This window comes from Scomber japonicus, chromosome 3 (genome assembly GCF_027409825.1).
Source record: "Scomber japonicus isolate fScoJap1 chromosome 3, fScoJap1.pri, whole genome shotgun sequence".
NCBI lineage: Eukaryota > Metazoa > Chordata > Actinopteri > Scombriformes > Scombridae > Scomber > Scomber japonicus.
In genome coordinates, this window is record NC_070580.1 from 30,834,803 (window position 1) to 30,855,612 (window position 20,810).

A 20,810-nucleotide genomic window follows, 5' to 3' on the forward strand; every position below is an offset into this window, starting at 1 on the left:
AGCAGATTTATTAGAAATCCTTGTTTACTATCTTAAAATCATTTAATCTCTTTTCTGTAGACATTTCAGAAGTGTATTATTTCATATTTGACTGAATTAGCCTCACAGTTTCCCCCGTGCTAACAGCTACATTATACTAGAAGCACAAATATTAAACCAATAATGATATTTAACCTGACATTATGATATTCTGTCATTTAACATTGTACTGAACTGTGCTGTTACGTTTTTTGCTAATCACGTCAAAAAACAACATTGCTAGCTAACTACTATTGTCCTTGTTTCTTAACAGTTAGCATTTAGCTAGCAGCAATACATTCAAAAAGTAATTGGAGGATGAACATAATGTGACAATCCCAAATCCTGTCCTGTTTGTCCTGAAAATGAGACGAAACCCAAGTTTTGATGATTTATAGCCAATAAAACATTAAATAAAATAATATATATAATAATAAACATTCAGACGGGTAGCTACAGTTAGCTTACATGAATTAGCCGACTGCTGTTTTTTCAGCCTTGTCTCCGTGAACTGAAACAACTACACATAGCGACGAAGCAGAAGGTGGATCAGGGTCATGTGGGACACTTTTTACAACTCTGACTTGTTCACCATATTTAGATATGAATCCAATACATTATATCAACACCTAATATCATTATGTAATCACTGAGATGTTTCCTTGTTAAATCAGAAGACTATTTTTAGATATTTAATTGTACTGTATTGGAAAATGACACATATACTAATGTTCTTTGTGTTAAATCGTTTCAGAATTTATAGATTTTATAATCTGGGACATGATTTTTTAAAAGCTTAGAAATACTTTGATTTATACAACGCAGCGTTATCTGCCAAAACTTTATGAATGTGTCCATATTTGGTAATTTAATTTCAGATGTTTTACTGCTCGTTGAGACGAGATCTTACCTACAGTGAAGTCACACCATAAAACATATTAATTATAATGATAACAACGGTTTTAGAAAGCTGCATATTTTCAGTCCTATGGTTTGTTCTCGGAGGTCCTCTGGCTGTTCTTACTACGGATCGTAGATTGAGTTGTAGACCGATACTGTCATATAACGATGAGGATGTGTTGATGATTTTTATTTCATGGGACAAAACATACTGTAGTACAGCTGGTTTGACTTTATAAGGTTTAGACTTCTTATTTCTGGATAACTTTCACAAAGAATAAATTGCAGCCAAAATAAACTTTGACCTTGTTACCTCTCAGTCCTCTCCTCTTTGGTTGACACATCAAACATTTTTAATCTTCTGTCAAAATACAAAACTTTATCACAGAAATATAATAGCACAATGAAGCGTTGAGCAGCAGCAGATATCATAGAAGAGGTTAAATGCTAAATTGATCTCATGAAAAGAGAAGAAAATGAAGCAAAAGACATGAATGGTTGGTAAAACCCAAACACACGACTCAATTTATATTGTGGTTATTAAAAAGTTGAAATCTGGAAAAAATAAAAAAAAAAATCCAGCAGAGCCCTTTTTTAATTAGCCTACCAATCGTGAAACGTTATTTCCAGCCTTCTGTCTGTCCAGTTGTCTCAGGTTTAAATCAACCGATGAGATTATTTCTACCTTAAATAAACGTTAACAAGTGAAACAGTTTTAGGAATTAATCATCATTAATTGTTCAGTTCAGTTTTACTTCAGTATTTTGATGTTAAAGTTATTTAATCATTTCAAAACTTACATTAAGGTTTTAATACTGACATAAAATAAAAATGTCCTCTCGAGTCATAACCTCTTTGCACACAGTGAAAACAAAAATGACAATTACTTTCAGAAATAAGAACAAATTATTTTCCACAGCAGCATTTATTTAATATCAGTCTCTATCTGCACCAAAAACCTCTTTTTGATCTATAATTTAATTATAAAAAACATCTTCAACGGGTCTCAAGGATTTTCTTGAAATAAGTCTTAAATTTAAAAAGAATATATATTTTTGTACCACCAGATTGTCGCTGCATTAAAGTAAAATCCTTGAAACAAGTTGATTTATATAGAAAACATCCTGCAGTGTGTCCGTTCAATGTACAATCTGTCACAGTATGCAGCAAATCTTCAGGGTTAAATCAACCTTTTCTGGTCCTTGAGTCTGTTTTTAAGTCCCAATACTGTATCACGACCACGTAGCAGTTTGACTGTCAAGTGCCAACCTTATATATATATATACTACTTTAAAAAGCATTAAGGTAGCTTAACAGGATTGGGGTATTTAATTCAAGTGACCCATTACATCCAGAGGAGAAAGTGAAATAAATTACATCTAATTATTATTGAGCTTGAAATTTCATTCATGACCCAATCAGATGGAGTTTACTCAGTAAGATTGAAACATATGATCAAAAGCTCATTTATTCATTTATGTACCTATTTCTCATTTCATCATCTTATTCTTTCATTCGCTCGTTTGTTTCTAAAAATGTCAGGTTTGGTCCTCCGTACGAAGCGGCTGTTTGTATCTGAAATGCTGCAGACTGAAACCAGCACATCTGGCTCACGTCACTGTCAGTACTTTAAGTGCTAATAAATCCACCAAATGTTTCTTTAAGTACTTTAAACACTAATGTGTCATCTAAACATTTCCTCGAGTACTTGAAACACCAGTAGGCCCAACTGAACAAGTCTATGAGTACTTCATTGTCAACTAAATGTCTTTAAGTATTTTAAACACTGATAAATCAACTGGACATTTTTTTTAACCGTATTTTAAATACTAATATGTCCGCTAAACGTATACTTTAAAGACTTACAGCTACTTATTTATTATAATTTATCCATTACATATTTCTCTTGTCAAAGCAAACATGCTAACAAACCAGAGTCAATTCTTAAATTACATCGCTAAGTGCTGTGTAATATTCTTTTTCGAGCACTTTTGAGCTAAAACATAATAAAACTGAACACCATATTGTATTTAATCTGCATTGTGTGTGTGTGTGTGTGTGTGTGTGTGTGTGTGTGTGTGTGTGTGTGTGTGTGTGTGTGTGTGTGTGTGTGTGTGTGTCAGTGCTGACAGGGTGTATCCAGGTTTTGTCCACACTTCCAGCAGCAGTAATGATTATGATGATATGTCCGTCCGTCCTTTGCCGTGTGAAACGACTGGCAGAAGATCAACTGTGGAAGGAGAACAGGAAGAGGGTCAAGGGGGGGGGGGGGGTGTTAGAGAAAAGAGTTAATTACATCAACAATGAAAAATAAACAGTGTTATTTAACCGATAACGTTCGCAGGACTCAGGCATATATATCAGAGCTAATGCTGTGAGTAAGCACGATGGAATTACGCTGTTGCTATTATCCTTTGGGTTGTATAGACACTGCAGTCCAGCTGTCAGGAAAAAGGAATTTGGGCACTAAGAAGGAAGCTGATTCAGTTCAATATGGAAACACATTACAGTCACCAAAAGAAATAACATCAGATCATCATAATTATAATTGAGTATGTCATATTTACAGATCATGAGTTTATCTTATCTTATCTCGCTGTCAGTCTGATTGCAGCTTAGTGCAGCACTTTTTGCACGAATGCAGCCACGTGTTTATTCATCATAAATGTATTGTGTGATAGCAGCTGAGTGCAGAACTCTTCTTTTGCATCGTGCACCACTTTATATTTTAATCTTTCATTTGCACTCTATGTCATTTTAATGATTTTAAAGCAAATCATTATTTTATGCTGCAATCTTATATTTAATGCTCTATTCTAGCATTTTATTTATCTCTTTCTATTTTTCTGTTCTTTGTATTTATTATTAGTGTGTGTGTGTGTGTGGGGGGGGGTAATTGTATGTTTTAATATTTCTCAAATTGCATGTCTTTCTGTTTTATGTAAAGCACATTGAGTTACCATTGTGTATGAAATGCTCTATATAAATAAAACTGCCTTGCCTTGCCTTACATTGTTTATGTATTATTTTGACTGTGTGTATGGTTATAAATAGGTTGACTGCAGCTCTCTTGTAGCACTGTTGCCCAAGATAAGTTTCCCTCAGGACATTAATGTCGATCTTATCTTAATAATAAAACAAAACAATAATATTTTTGTTTGGATAAAGACGTTTTGATTACAAGATATTTTCTTGTGATTGTGAGAACTTGTGAGAACTAGTTGTGATTGTAAGATAATACCCTCAAAGCTGTTTGTTCATAGATTTTAATGGATTTTTATGTTATTTTTTAAAATGTGTTTATTTATTTATTTGACAGGGACAATTAATCAGTAATCAATAGGAAAAAAAGAACTGTAAATGAGCCAGCGTTAGGCTAGGAGACTGTTTTTCATCTGTTGTGCCTAGACAGAATTACAGAGGCAATAATAATAAGAATAAAATGGCTTCTTGTAAAAATAATGGTATAATAGCATAATTAATATGCTCAGACTAAAAAAAAGCACACCTCCACCAATCAAACAACGCCAAACAAAACACAATATACAAAATTTTGTGGAGGCCAAGAAGAGACTAAGGCTATTATGGTGCTTTTCTACTACACAGTTCCAGCACTACTCGACTTGGCTTGCCTAGACTCGGCTCGGTTCCAGGAACGACCTTTTCCATTACAAAAAGGTACCTACTCAACGTGGGCGGGGTCGTCATAGCAACAGCTCCGCGATACTGCCGTGACTTTGTTTTATACGCGACACAAACACATAAACAATGGAGGACATGGAGGTGATGGTGTACTTGCTGCTGTATGTGGCTTTCTGTCACACACAGAGCAACAAAATTGAGCCGTGTGGCTGTAACGCTGTTGCCGGTATTTAAAAATGGCGGGTTTGATTCTTGTGTGGGACAGCTCATGACTCTTCCAGCGACAACTCTTCTGACCAATCAGAGGCCGGCAGTCTGTTGACGTCACATTGGCTCGGCTCGCTTGGAACCTCAGCAGAGCAGGTACTAAAAAAGTACCAGGTACCAGATACTATCCCTAGTGGAAACGCAAGAGTCGAGTCGAGTCGAGTCGTGCTGGAACTGTGTAGTGGAAAAGCTGCATTAGACTCAATTTCATCCATTTTAATCATGGAAAGAACAAAGTGGATTGTATTATTCTTATAATCTATATAATCTGTAGTGTATTGGATGGTATGGTCGTCTCACTACACATCGCTACGTTACCATGACTCATAATAAACAAGTCTACAGGAAGTTCACCGTGACGTCATCTCACCTCGTCACAGCCCGAGCATCGCGGCCAGACTGTCTGACAGTAGTGTCGCCCACAGAACAGCTTCTGATTGGACCAGAAGTAGACCAAGTCCACCAATCCCTGGCCGCACTCTGAACACACGAAGCAGGTGGGATGCCACAGCGCGCTTGGGTAACCTGCACGCTCGGCGTAAACCGCTGGGCTCTCCTTGTCAACCTCACCTTGGCAACCAGTACATCGCTAGGGGACGAAGAGATGACAGAATATTAACGTTAAAAGAGATCATGTTGGAAATGACTGGAACAAGAAAATAAATGGGGTCAGAAACATTTTAGGGGACTTTCAGTGACGCAGTGTGATAGACACATACTGCAGTTTTTGACTAAAAGAGGACAAAGTAGTAAAACTGTAATCTATTAAAAGTAGAGCAGACGGCGTGTTTAATATATACTTTTATTGGAGAGCTGTTCCTGACTTTATTTGGGTTTTTAGTTTCTTTGAACTTGTCTTGTCTCTAATAATTTTATGATTTGTTTAGTTTTGCTTTCTTTTGGCCTTTTCTAACATGGATTGTGAAAAGTGTTTTACAGATAGATACCAGACTATTATTATAATTATTATTATTAGTAGTAACGGTAAGGGTCCAGACATCCTTTAAGGAATGCAACTGAAAAAATAAGTTATCTGGGTATAACTACACACAGTATGTAACACATTTCACCAATGTTTTACCCTGAGGACATTTCATGGATAAAGATCAACCATACATACATTCATACCACATCAGGTGGTAGCATCTCCCATAAGCAGGCACGTGCACACATAGGGCCCTAGGGGTGCTTGAGCCCCTGCCCTTTTTGCCTCGTATTAAAAAGTGCCCTCTGTGTGTGTGTGTGTGTGTTTATTTGTTTGTTTTAAATAACATTAATACATTCCTGTTAGCGATGTAAAAAAAAAACGGCGGTACAAAAACTGTACCCATTTCTTGTAATACGGGGTTGTTGTGTGTGTTGAGCCGCTGCTTCTCTGCCAGAGAGAGAGAGAGAGACAGAGAGAGAGAGAGAGAGAGGGAGACGTGACAGTGGAGCAACTTGAACCTGTGAGTTATGGTCTAACTAGTCGCCATCCACTTATTCAACATGTTTAAATATGAATAATATTTCAGAAAAACGCTCTATTTTAGTCAATGTGTCAGCTTCTGTTTTTGCCGGACGTGGGAGCACGGCGCATCATTCACACAGAGCAGATCGTGCGGGACAGGAAATCGTGTACAAAATACAAAATAAAACACCGGGTTAATTTTCAAAATAGAATACACCCTGTTTACGGCGGATTTCCCTCTCTACAGGTCTGAAGTACAGGTCCGACGTTTAGATATAAAGTTTATTGTGACTTTGCTACTACTGTGTGGGCTAAAAAAAAAATAATAATAATAATAATGATAATAATAACAATAATATAGTCATTTCAGCATTCTGGGGATATAAGCTGTATTATTACTCATGTTGACAATCATTTGTTGACACAAAATAAATGGCAATTTCATATCACTTTCACCTACACAGGACACACAGCTAAGTAGTTAGCGTTCTATTAGCACTTTATTTTTAATTTTACATTCATTTCCATATTGGGAAAAGGACCGGGAAAAAAATCGGCACATTCTGCACCTTTTCTGACTTTGAGCCCCTGCCTCTCTATAATCATGTGCACGTCCCTGCCCATAAGTAAATCTACAGTCCTGCTTCTTTTTAACTTGAACTTTGACAGAAACTTTACACACATTTTTGAGAGAACCACACAGATGAAATAGCTATGAATTACTCATTGATCAGTAGAGTGATAAGACATACTGTAAGACCTATTAAGAGTGATATTTTAGAGGTCCAGACTACATTGCAAACATGATAGGATCGCAAAACCTTCTCTGAGTGAAAGAGAAGACTCTATAATGTTGTAAATACAACTTAAGGGAGTAAACTGAGCAATGTTGACACCATTAAGTGCTAAAGGTCTTTTTGGAGGTCTGCAGCCTATAGAATAAAAAAGTTTACTATCTGCATCCAAGATCACAAGGATTTAAACTTCAATTATATCAGATGCATTATTTACTTACATATTCAGTCTTCGTGCTGTCATCTGTTCCGTTAGTGGAGCCGGCGGTGGAGGCAGCGTTGTTATTGGCGGAGCTGTGGTCGTGGTGCTCCAGAGCATCCTTCTTGTCACTATTGCTGCGGTCTTTGACCTCCTTTGTTGTCCTCTGAATGGCGGCTTCCTTCAGAGCTCCTTCCTCACCAGGTAAAGCCACTTCCCCGACTCCCAGCACCTCCTGCTTGTACTGCTTCACAAACAGCAGCATGGAGGAAATCTGCGAGAGGACATAGACGAAAAAGATCAGAGTCAACTTTTAATAAGAAGACATTTTTTAGATGAGTCGTACTGATTTGGCTGGAGAACTAATCCATCTATCCATCTATCCATCCATCTATCCATCTATCTATCCATCCATCTATCCATCCATCTATCCATCCATCTATCCATCCATCTATCCATCCATCCATCCATCCATCCCTCTCTCTCTCTCTCTATCTATCTATCTATCCATCTATCCATCTATCTATCTATCTATCTATCTATCTATCTATCTATCCATCCATCCATCCATCTATCTATCTATCTATCTATCTATCTAATCATGTACCTCCTCCTCACTGGCCAGACTCTGACACTTCATGGGGTCCTGATCGTAGATGGGGAGCTGGCTGAGGAGCTGCCTGCGTCGCTCCAACGCTCCATCCGTCCCCAAAACCGGACATTGACTCTGTGGGATGAGCTCCATGTACTGCATGGCCTGAGGGGGGACAAGGGGACATTTTAGTTAGTTTCAGACTGACCTTAAATTAATCAGAAATGTACTGGACAATATCAGGTTCAGGCTCCATGATGAATACAATATGCTTTCAGTGAAAACAAGCTTAGAGTGAATCTGGCAGCCTTGATCGATCATTATGATATACCGGTAGTTAATAAGTTCACAACCTACAATGTAGACAGAAAGAGATTTGTGTGATTTGAACAATGACCTGATTATACTTCGGCATATTAAAAACATATTTGCAGTTAATTTATGATCAATATGGGAACAGATACTTTTTACCATCTGATCTGTGTTTTCTATCTGTATTCCCTCAATAGTGGAGAGTATATTACCAGAAGTAAAACTAAAGCATTTCATCAATTGCTTCAACTTCAAAAAAAAAAAAGTCAGAAAAAAATGTCATTTGTATGTTAGGATAAGGTCAGAAAATAAGATAAAATAAGATAAAATACATGTCAATGGTCATATGAACATTTATCAACATAAATGGCAAATTCTATAATTTCGAGACGCAGGATGAGAATTATGGGGTATTTGAAGAATCTTATCATATGTCTCTAATGTCAAAAATGTTCATGAAAAGATCAAATATTCACCAGTTTTAAGTTTTATTAAAAGCAACTTCAGTGCATGAGTATTTATTACCGCTCAGTTTTAGTGATATGAGTGAATAGGGGCTTCTTGGATCCTGTTTGCCTTTTATATAAACAATTATCACATTTGTCACGCCTCCAGAGTCGCTGAAACAAATTAGAGACTGATTGAAGAAAAATTAAAGAAAGATGGAAATTAACTGATAAATGACTCCATGTCTCTGCATTGGTCTCAGTCCATCATTTATCTTTATATGCCCATTATACTGTACAGATCAATTTCTTCATTTTTGGCTCTTTGCTGGTTTTTCCCACCACTGAAATCTGAGTTTGTTGAACACACTCATTCTTAAGTAGATGAATCAGTAAACACTGGTCTCGAATTACAATGCAGACGACTGTTCCAACAAACAAAGACGTCAACCTTTCACTAACATGACCGGATGACATAATTCAGCACGGGAGAAATGCTTAGAAGCCAATTCCTGACTCAGACTTTCTGTGAGTTTCAGTTGCTCATTCAGGTGTTGTCAGTGACGTACAGTACTTGTAGTGTGTCGGATGATTGCACCGTAAGATAGTGACTAACAGTCTGGAGTTGGACTAATAGCACCATTTCACAGCAGAATACAAGTACACACATGTTGAAGTTATTCAAAAAACTTGTATTACTAATAGGCCCGTTTCCACTAAAATGTCACTTGTGGTGACTCGCCTTCCTTTTGGGGACAAAAAGTAAGTTCCCGTAACATAAATCATTAAATTTTATGCTGAAAACTTAATATAATGTTAGGGTCAGTGTTAAAGCTAAGGTAAGACTCCAGGAAATGAATATAAGTCAATGTTATGTCCGCTGAAGTGATGGAAACATGACTGTGTGTGTGTGTGTGTGTGTGTGTGTGTGTGTGTGTGTGTGTGTGTGGAGAGAGAGAAACCGAGTTGGAGAGCAGTCATGGTTGGATCTGGATTTGTCTCTACAAGTTAAACCACAGTAATGTCCCCCGTTACTCCCCCACTGTGCTGCCGTGCTCAATAATCACTGTCATCATCATAATTATAGGCTGTGAAACCTGAAACATACTTTAGTCTCTTTTTAATGGAAACCAGACGGAGTAGACTGTTGGACGGGCGGAGAGGGCTGCACAAGTCAAATGAAATAACTGAACTCACTAATAAAGAAATTCAAGTAGTAAATTTTTAGGATGGGAATTCAATTTATTATGTTCACTACATGATCTATATTTTCATTCATAATATTTGATGCATGTAGTGTTTTTTACTCTTCTTCTATGGTGTTTAAATGCAGAAGAGGAGCAGTAATAGAAGTTAAGATAGAAAGTCTGTTTTACTCCCAAATCAAATGTTTTTAATTTATAAATTTGTGTTTTTACTTTACAAACTGACACACACCAACAACCTGCAGAAACCTCCTCATTCACTCCTTCATCCTCACCAGTTTCTGGTTGAGGCCGGCCGGCGCCCAGTCGTATGTCGTGGCGTTAAAGGTCGGGTCTTTGCGTGACACCACCGGATTGGTCACGACAATACGGTTCCTCTTGTACATGCGAAGGCCGCCGCCACCTTTAACCTTCGCTGTCAAATGGGAGCAGGGTGAGTCTGCGAGCAGGCGTCCCATTCGCTGGTCGTCTTCTACATCATTTCCTGGAGCGTGATCGACCGTGCTGCAGCCGCACGCCATGCAGGCTTTCCTGTTCAAAGTACGGAAGAGGAGACAACAGACAAACATCACTTGACCAACTTAGTTAAGAGTTTAATGGGATAAAGGTGCAGTAACATTTAGTGGCAAGGAAGGAAGGAAGGGAGGAGGGAGGGAGGGAGAAAGGAAAAGAGGAAGGGAGGAAGGAAGGAAAGAAGGATAGAGGAAAGAAGGAAGGGAGGAAGGAAGGGAGGAAGGAGGGAGGGAGGAAAGAAAGAGAGAAGGAGGGAAGGAGGAAAGAAGGAAAGGAAGGAAGGAAGGACAGAGGAAGGAAGGACAGAGGAAGGAAGGACAGAGGAAAGAAGGAAGGAAGGAGAGAGGAAGGAAAGAAGGAAGAAGGGAGGGAGAAAGGAAAAGAGGAAGGGAGGAAGGAAGGAAAGAAGGATAGAGAAAAGAAGGAACGGAGCAAGGAAGGTAGGAGATAAGGAGGGAGGAAAGAAAGAGAGGAGGAGGGAGGGAGGAAGGACAGACGGAAGGAAGGCACGAAGGAAGGAATGAAGGAAGGAAGGAAGGAAGGAAGGAAGGAAGGAAGGAAGGAAGGAAGGAAAGAAGGAAGGAAGGAAGGAACAGTCAAACCAGACGGGGTCATGTTGTTTATTAAAATAGTCTTGTTTTGTCTAAAACCCAAAGATATTACAATATAAATATATATAGATATAAAATAAAGAAAAGACTAGAAAACGTTCAGTTGAAGTTAAAGCTCCTTCCTTATCTATCTACACAGAGTGGTGCCACGCTGCTCCAGCCACCAGTTTAAGTTAGCATGCCGACATTAAGTGGTTCAACTATGTATGGAGCTGTGATGTGGGAGAAGTATTTTCTGTAGGCTACTATTAAAAAATCATTTCAAAGTTTCTCTTCAGGATCTCCAGAAAGTTTAAATACTGAGCAGCACCAGTGTTACCGGGTAATCCAGCGACGGCCAATACATCAGTTTTATTTATGTATTTATTGCAGGTGGTGATTATTTGATCTACATTTAATGAACTGATGAAATTTGGGTCCTTTCATTATTTTTCTTTTAGTTTTGCAGCTGCAGAGAAATAACAACGATTAAATAATCAGGGAAGTGTTTTACCTCCAAGAATGTGGCTGAAATCCAGAGCACACTGCTGCACCTCCTCCTCCTGCACCTCCTGCACCTCCTGCACTCTGCTTCACAGTCATCTGAGCGGAGACACAAAAATACAGCAAAACTGATGGATGCACTCAAATAATTCATAAGATTCTGATCATGTGAGGTGTTCATACATTTCTATTGCATCAAAGGTCAAAGGTCAGAACAAGAGAATTGAGCCAGTTATCTCAGTATTCGGGGTTACCCCTAGCAACAGTGGGCAATCAAAACATCATTCAGACTTCATAGCATTTTCAACCTTACTAGCCCGCTGACTGATCCTTTTTTGGTTGGAAATCGACCACACCTCCATCCCATTCACATTGGGTCCGTGAGGTGATGGCATTTCTTAAGCTAGAAAAAATCAGATGCACCATTCAGGGCTCTTATCTGTAAAAAGGTTCAAAAAAACTTTTTTAGAATACTTTACAAATGAATTTGATGCAACCCCCCCCCCCCCCCATTCTCTCCTTGTCTTTTCTCTTGTTGACCTTTTTTTTTCTTTCTTTTTCTTTTGGGCATTTATCTGTACATGGGCTGACTATTGAAAATGTAGCAAATTGAAGCAAAAAAAAAAAAACTGTCTATGAAATATGTATGTATGTATATTATATATGATGCACACTGGAGATGGGGTCCATGTATGGCATTCATGCAATAGTGTCTTATGAGCTCTTTGTCAGTTTCGACTGTTTTTTTCTCACTACAGTTTTTTGAAAACTCAATTTGAAATAAATAAAGGTCAGAACAGCCTGACGAAGAAATATAACAAGTGTAGCAGCAGGTTTCCACCAGCAAAGGGAAAGAACAGATGCAAAGTTATGAATGATTGGTTAAAAAAAATAGAAAACAGAAAATCAATTGATCCAACTAAGTATCATCTGTGTATCCAAAGCCTGATATATCTCACTCCTCTGTCCCATAGAGCTCAACCGTTGTCCAAAAACTATTAAAAACAAACCACGAAGCTGCACAGACACGTTGCTTCACTTCATGAACACAAGCTGAAAACAGTCTGTAACAAATGTACTATTTCCTCCTGTTTGAGTAATGATTGGTAAAAACGTCAGAGCCCAGCTGGGAATGACTGAAACTTTAAAAAAATATGAAACTAAATATCAGTGATCCATTTTTAAGGATTTACATCTTCAGTAGGAAGTGAAGGGCTTCAGGCTGAGTGCCACAGACAGGGAGGAGAAGGCAAGACATTAACAAAAAATATAAAATAACACCAGGTTTAAGTGCAATTATGATATGAATTAACATGTTTTATTACTTAGTTTCTCAAGTTAAATGATTTGTTATATTTTTGACAAAACGGGGCATCCATAAATATTAGATTTAGATGTATCATATAAGATGCCACTCTGTTCTACACACTGCACCTTTAACCCTCCTGTTGTCCTCGAGTCAAGGAAGAAGGAAGGAAGGAAAGAAGGAAGGAAGAAGGAAGGACAGAGGAAAGAAGGAAGGAAGGAAGGAAAGAAGGGAGGGAGGAAGGAAGGAAGGAAGGAAGGAGGAAAGAAGGAGGGGGGAGGGAGGGAGAAAGGAAAAGAGGAAGGGAGGAAGGAAGGATAGAGGAAAGAAGGAAGGGACAAAGGAAGGTAGGAGGGAGGGAGGGAGGGAGGGAGGGAGGGAGGAAAGAAAGAGAGAAGGAGGGAAGGAGGAAAGAAGGAAAGGAAGGAAGGAAGGATGGAGGAAGGAAGGAAGGACAGAGGAAGGAAGGAAAGAGAGAAGGAGGGAATGAGGAAAGAAGGAAAGGAAGGAAGGAAGGACGGAGGAAGGAAGGAAGGACAGAGGAAGGAAGGACAGAGGAAAGAAGGAAGGAAGGACAGAGGAAGGAAGGACAGAGGAAAGAAGTATGGAGGGGGGGAGAAAGGAAAAGAAGGGAGGAAGGAGGGAAGGAAAGAAGGATAGAGAAAAGAAGGAAGGGAGGAAGGAAGGAGGGAGGAAAGGAAGAGAGAAGGAGGGAGGGAAGGAAAGAAGGAATTCATTTTTACCTTATTTTTAGATTGTATTCATGTTTCTTACAGAGGATTGTCATCTTAGTAATACTGTGTTGGGATTTCTGTTTATATTTACTGAAATTTAAATTCATTTTTTGTATCTTTTGAGTATTTCTTATGTTAAAAAAGTTGGTTGGTGATTTATTATGTGACATTGTTTTGAGTCAGACTCACACCTGTGATTTTCCCCTCAGCGACACACAGCTGGCGAGTCTGTGAGACTCGTCTGTACCTGACGAGAAGCCAGCCTGAACTTGAAATTATTTACTTTTTCTAAAGGCACTGAAGATTTAAACTCAGATTTTCGACATTGAAGTAAGAGAAACCCTGATTAAAACATTAATCAAAGGGTCTGTGACAGTGAAAGTGCATTTTTTACCTTGGAAATACAGATGGGCGACAAATTAAAGGAAAAAACTGAACACGTCTGAATACTTGATCCCTACAGTGAGGGGATCTCGTGGCTCTGGTATGCTGTGTGGAGCATTTTGCTGGCATGGTTTGGTTCCACTTGTCCCCTTAGAGAGCAGGATCACTGCAGATCAATACAAGAGTTATTCTGAGTGATCACCTTAATCCTATGATGAAGCTTTTTCTATCCTGATGGGAGTGGTCTCTTCCAAGATGACACTCAATGACACAATGAGTATGAGAATGATGTGAATCAGATGGTATGCCCCTCCGAGTCACCAGATCTCAACACAGCTGAACATTTATGGAAGATTTTGAACTGATGTGTAAGACAGCATTTTCCACCACCACCACCATCGTCATCATCATCATCATCATCATCAAAACACCAAATGAGGGAATATCTTTTGGAGGAATGGTCTTCATCCCAATGCCAAGGTGGATTGAAGTTCTGGCAGGATGTGGTGTCCCAACACTTTACTAAGATATTTTTTTATGTTGGTTTTTCCTTTAATTTTTCCCCGTCTGTAGAAGTCTGACTGCTTTTCCAGAGATTTCAATCATTTGGTTGAAAAGCTCCAGATAAATCTACTATGTGGACTTGGAGTAAACTTCAAAGAACTGAGTCAAAACTAAACTGAACAAGCATGACAGCAGTTAGTTTGATAAAAAAAAATAAAATGCAAAAAACTTGAAAAACAGTGATTAGATGTTCAAATGACAACATCGTACGAGATAAGGGTAAAGAAATAATAACTTCCTGACAGCTTGAAGTGACGGCAATGATGAAGGCATGCGAGGAGGTGTCAGCTGAGAATTGTTGTTTTGAACGTTTCTCAGTGAGTGTGGGAGTAAGAAAAGGGAGTTAACACACACACACACACACACACACACACACACACACACACACACACACACACACACACACACACACACACAAGCAGGGTGGATGATCTCATTGGTCCACCCGATGACATCATCATCATCATCACTGTACTGACAAACCCTCCAGAGTCTTATCTGTCGTCCCAACACCTCTTTTTTTCATCTCCTCTTTCTTCAGCTTCACCTCTTAAAACATTTCGTTGTTTCACCCCTTCTGCTCTTTTATCGTCGCACCTTCTTCTTCTTTCCTTATTTCTTTATTATGTTCGGACACAAAAGAACGTGGCTGGCTGTCTTCCATACCAAGATGTTTAATGTCTTGCCTGTTATTAGTCATCGTCAGTTTAACAAAAGTTCCTAAAATAAATCTTAACTCAAAGTCCACTTAACAGCTTTCTTTTGTTCTTCTCTCCTGGAGCTTTCACCCACATCTTACACTCCTCTCACAGTTTGTTCAACTGTCATCGCGTACGTTTGATATTGAGGTTACACGATGACAACTGAACAAACTCTATCCACTGGTGAAAGACTGCGAGATGAGATGAAAGCGCCGGAGAAAATAAAACTTTTCTTCTAAAAGGTCAGGAATTAACTTTCTCTGTGAAGTTCTTTCATTTGTAAAACTAGTGAACGTTTAATTGTGGATTTACAGATCTGTTGGTTTCTGGTCGACGTTTGACCTCTGCTACAGTGATTTGTTTGATTTGTGTAAATATTTGACTCCTGACTCCTGACATTGTTAATATAATTGGCGGATTTAAAAAAAAGCCTCCAAATCATGGCTGCTTTAGATCAGGTCATTTTTGGATGGACCTTCAAAAGGATGTTTGAGGGTTAAGGTAAGAACTGGGTTCAGATTCAGTTTTAGGGTTGGGGTTCAGCTTGATGGTTACGGTTGTGATGGTTAAGGTCAGGGTAAGCAGTGGGGAATGCTTTATGAAACGAGGCGATCATATGTGTGTTTATGTGTGCAGAAAACAACAACCTGCTGCTCTTTGTCTGACTGACTCGCCCACCTGTCCATCTGTCACCAGGCATTAACAAGGCCATCACTCCTGAGGGAGACATTCATACCCGTAATATACTGTATATATAAAGGTCGGGGGGGAGGCATCTGTTGCTATAACAGCCTCCGCTCTTCTGGTTTCAGGTTCTCATTCAGCTTTTGGCACCTGGCTGCAGGGATTTGCTCCCATTTAGCCACAAGAGCATCAGTGAGGCCCAACAGTGATGTTGGCTGACAAGGCTTGGCTCACATTTGGCGTTCCAGTTAATCACAAATGTGATACATGGGGTTTTAGCGTTCCAGTTCATCACAAATGTGATGGATTGGGTTGAGGTCAGGACTCCAGGCGTGTTCTTCCACACCAAACTGGGAAACCAATTTCTTTCTGGAGCTGGTTTTGCACACGTTGGCATTGTCATGTTGAAACAGGAAAGGGTGTGCAATTAAGGGTTGAGCTGGAAGCACAGTGTTGTCTGAAATAACATTGTATGTGGTAACATTAAAAAAATGTCCCTTTCATTGGAAGTAAGAGGCTGAAACCAGCAAACACAGAGCAACAGCACATGAACTCTTTTGATCTGTCTTCATACTTTTTATTCTTTTTTTCCAGATAAAATCACACCGAGACTTTTGCTTGTGTTGCCAGCTTGTTGTATTGTTGCCAGAGCTGGAACGATTAGTTGATTGATCAATTAGCTGATCAAGAAAAAATTCATCAGCAACTATTTTGATAAACAAGTAATCAGTTTGGTAAATTTAAAATTACAACATTTTCTGGGTTAGGGTTAGCATGATTGTAAGGTGGATATCTTTGGATTTGGGACTCTTCAGATAAAACCTTTGAAAAGAAATTACATAAAGTGAATTGAGAAAATAAGCGGCAGATGAATCACTAATTAAAATAATCACTATAGCTGTTGCACATGTTCCTCATGTTTGTAACAGGATTAATTCTCAGAGAGCGTGACCTCAGAGGAGCGAGAGATGAGCTGTCATTAGCGCTGACAGCGGACAGATGAGAGTATTTAGAGGTGTGAACAGAGCGACGCAGAGTGTTTGTGAAGTGACTTTTGTTGATCAGCTCGTGCTTAAAAGGTCATAGCGATGACCGCCAGAATAGAAGCAGCTGAAGAAGAACAACTTCATTTCATCCTTTAGGGAGTAGAGACTGACAGAGACTGCCTGTTTATTATTATTCACTGAGCTGACACCAGTTAGCACTCACCAAGTCCGATATACTGTGTGATGTTAAGAGTGAAACCCCTTCCTGAAGTCACCTAAACCAGATTTGAAGGAATATTCGACAAAACTCTGTAGATGACAAACTTTACATCAATTTTAGTATGTTCATGCCATTTTCTTCTTCCTCCCTTCCTCTGTCTCTCTGTCTCTCTCTCTCTCTCTCTGTCTGTCTGTCTCTGTCTGTCTCTCTCAACTGGTCAAGCAGATGGCCGCCCACATAGAGCCCGGTTCTGCTTGACGTTTCTTCCCGTTAAAGGATGACTTTTTTCTTGCCGCTGTTGCCAAGTGCTGCTCATGGGGTTGAATGTTAAGGTCTCTTTAAATAATAAATTAAAGAGTACAGTCTAAACCTGCTCTATGTGAAAAGTGTCTTGAGATAATTTCTATTTTGATTTGGCACTATATAAATAAAACCAAATTGAATTAAATTGAAAGGCAGGCGGTGTAAATTAAACTAACTCAGATAAACAATAAACTAAATTGTCAGCAGTGAGAATTGAGAACCAAAGTGAAACCTGAGCTTCCCGGTTTTGCTACAGAAGAATAAAAATCTCATAAAAATCCCACAAACACTTGTAATAACTAAAAATATCAGATGATCACTGACCTTCACTTGGTTTGAAGGAGTTGTCTTGACCACAAACACTCAACAGTACAGTATCATGTTACTCTGAATGAGGGCATTTGCCAAATATGAGTCATACTGGAAATGCATTTTTTCAGAAAGAGGGAAATGTGTAGCGTCTCTATATTTAGGAGCTTGATAAGCCGAGTATGTTGTAGGTGGATCAGACTCGGCTGAGTAATTCTAAACATTTCGGCTATGTGAAGAGGAAACTGCAGGAAACGGGGAGATAAGGAGCTGGAGGTCACAAAGGGCAACAATTGACCTGCTGCATTTAACTTCCTGAGTTTGAGCCCAGACTTGTATCACATGGCATCCTTGATATTTCCTGTTGTTGCCCATTTATGACAAAATTAAATAAATATGCCACAGATGAGCTGGTATTTAGAGAGTATAATGTCAGTATTACATTTTCTTTTTGTGTGATAAAAAGGAGATATCAGTCAGAAAGAGAAAGACGGTTTGTTAAGAGGGGAGAGGTGAAGTCTCCCTCCATTCAAATATGTGTTTTTCCTCTTTTTCCTTCAGTTAGATATTTGAGGTTCACTTGTGCAGAATGATGTATGTGCAGAGTTTGTTTTCACATTCATCTGCTGAAAGTGGAAAGTTTCTCCGTGCTCATTTAAAATCTGATTTTAAGGAGCGGGCCATACGAGAAGTATTCATAACATCACAACTAGTTTGGACTCTAATTCTGGTCCAATATGCAACTTACAGAAGTGAGATGTAAAAACTTGAAGCCAACACTGAGAATGGACTTTACGATGAAGTAGGAGAAGTCTTGTGTCCAGTAGTTCAACTTTTGAGATTTAATATATTTCCATTTTATAGATTCTGGAACGAGAAGATGCCATTTTAAGGATTTTAACGTGGTAATTATACTTTTTTGAGGAAATCTATCTGTAAACCCGACTGAAAGCACTCTCATTGCTCCTGACTGTTAAAACTGTCCTTACTTTTTGTCTTTATAAAAGTGCTTATATAACTTTATCTATTCTGAGAGTTGTTTCTATTTTCATTACAGACATACCTCCTCTCACTCCTGAAAGCCATTGTGTTTGTGTGTTGGGGTTTATTTACAGCCTGGTGATGCTATTTTTTCCAGCTCCAGGGTATAAATGGGGGCAAGTGAGGATCAAACCTCCCAACAGGTGACACTGATCCGTCAGGTTATCAACCGCAGACTGACGTGACCTCTGGACGAATTACAGCAGGGATCTGAGACCAGCAGGGGGTGAAGGTCTTCGTGTTCATGGATTACCACGACATACTGAATTAGAAGTGTCCAGCTGTTTGAGATGGATCAGATGTAAACAGACAACAGATTTGACCTAACTGATTTTAAACTATCTTTAACTGAAGCACATACATGTAGAAACTTAACCAAATTTGTAAAAAAAAAAAAAAAGTAACAAGAAAATAAAAAAGGTCTATAAAATTGCTTCCATGCTTCACTTCAGTTAATTTAATTTATTAAGAGGCTCTTTTTTTTCCTGCTGAGGCCATCACTCTAACTGACATTTTGGCTGATACGGTAACTGCAGTAAATTACTTTTTGGCAGAGTGTCATAGATTATCAAGAAAATCTTAAAAACTTAAAAAACGATTTGTCTGTTCATCACAGATTAATTTGGCAACTAAGACACAGAGTTATTTGAGTTAATACAAGTATTATGAATGTAGTGTCATGTTGTCTTCTGTATCACATCTAGAGGAAGAATGCATTATTTCATCTGAGTGAAATCCACATTGAAAACTACTCTACATGGAGGCAGTTACAGAATATAGATACTCTCAATGTTAATGAGATTTGATATTAAAATATTAAACACTATAACTTTAAATTAACCTGGTTCCAGACCTCAGAAATGCCAGACACATTTCCCAGATTTTCTCCGTGATTCAAACAGGTCTGAGGTTATGATCACTGACAGCAATTTTCCTTGACTGTGGGATCGACTGACCAATCAGAGAATAGTTGGCATAATTAAAGAGGATGTATCATGCTCATTTCCAGGTCTATATTTATATTCTTGGGCTCTACTAGAAAATCTCTGCATGATTCACAGCTAAAAAAAAATCCTTATTTGTCTTATACTGGCTCTTCATGCAGCCACTCAGTTCAGCCTCTGCCTAAAACAGGCCGTTTGAGCTCCTGTCTCTATAAGGCCCGCCCTCCTGGTGAGCCAACTCTGTCCTGATTGGTCATCGTCTGGAAACTGTGTCATGACAGACTTAAAGACAACTCAAGAAGCTATGTAAACAAACCATAGTAGTAGGATTTTACTCATTTTTTATCATTCTTTACATGGAAGGGAAACTTCTCAAATACATCAGTGCATATTCGAGCCGGAAACTGATATGAAATATGTCAGTGGACAATGTGGACGACTCCTTAACCCTAACCCTAACCCTAACCCAAAAAAACATACCATCGAAAAGATATGTAAATTTGTGGACATGTGCAAACAATAGTACAGAAATAATATTGAAAATTACTAAAAGCATGATATGTCACTTTTAACAATGAAGACGTCACCTTCCTACATAGCTACCTACTTGGCTATTTATCAATCACATCCAAAAATAATCACAAAATGATCACAAGTGTGTATGAGATGGGTGCTGTATCTGCAGGTACAGGTTGTTGTAAATCAACTTACAGAAATAACAACTCTTAATCAACATATTATACAAATCAACATAAAATGAAAACTTAGCAGCTACCACAACTTCAATTCAATTCTTCAATTCAATTCACAATGACAAAGATGGCACTGAAACATCACTCGATTTCTCTCAAGCTGAGATGAAATAACATGACCACAGTCTGACTGAATAATAGAAACAAAACAGCAATGAAGTCTGATTATCCACCCAACTTTCTGCAGGTATGATAATGATGGAAACAGAAGAACTAAGCAGGAACAGTGAGATGACTCTAGGAGCTGACTTCGGTAAGGTTTCCTGCCCTCACAACAGTTTCTCATCACAACATCACCTCAGACTAAGTGACTCTCTGATCCTTGACCTCCACATTTCTGCTGTTAGTCTGGAAACATCTGGAAACGAGGACTTTAACTGTTGTTTCTTGTCTTACCTTCTTCATGGCTGAGCTCACGTCCATGTTGCTGAGCGTCTGTCGGTGGTTCGA

The 20,810-nt window shown here is 38.7% G+C and overlaps 1 protein-coding gene across 1 annotated transcript; it reads right to left on the reverse strand.

The window, feature by feature from the left end:
* Positions 1-3,037: 3,037 nt before the first annotated feature.
* On the reverse strand, positions 3,038-20,810 carry lmcd1 (LIM and cysteine-rich domains 1). Its single transcript, XM_053316281.1, has 7 exons — positions 20,757-20,810; positions 11,443-11,531; positions 10,101-10,356; positions 7,878-8,027; positions 7,293-7,544; positions 5,198-5,416; positions 3,038-3,148 (listed from the first exon to the last, which is right to left on the reverse strand). Exons 1-7 carry the CDS (start codon positions 20,781-20,783, stop codon positions 3,038-3,040), a joined length of 1,104 nt encoding a protein of 367 aa, XP_053172256.1. The 5' UTR covers positions 20,784-20,810.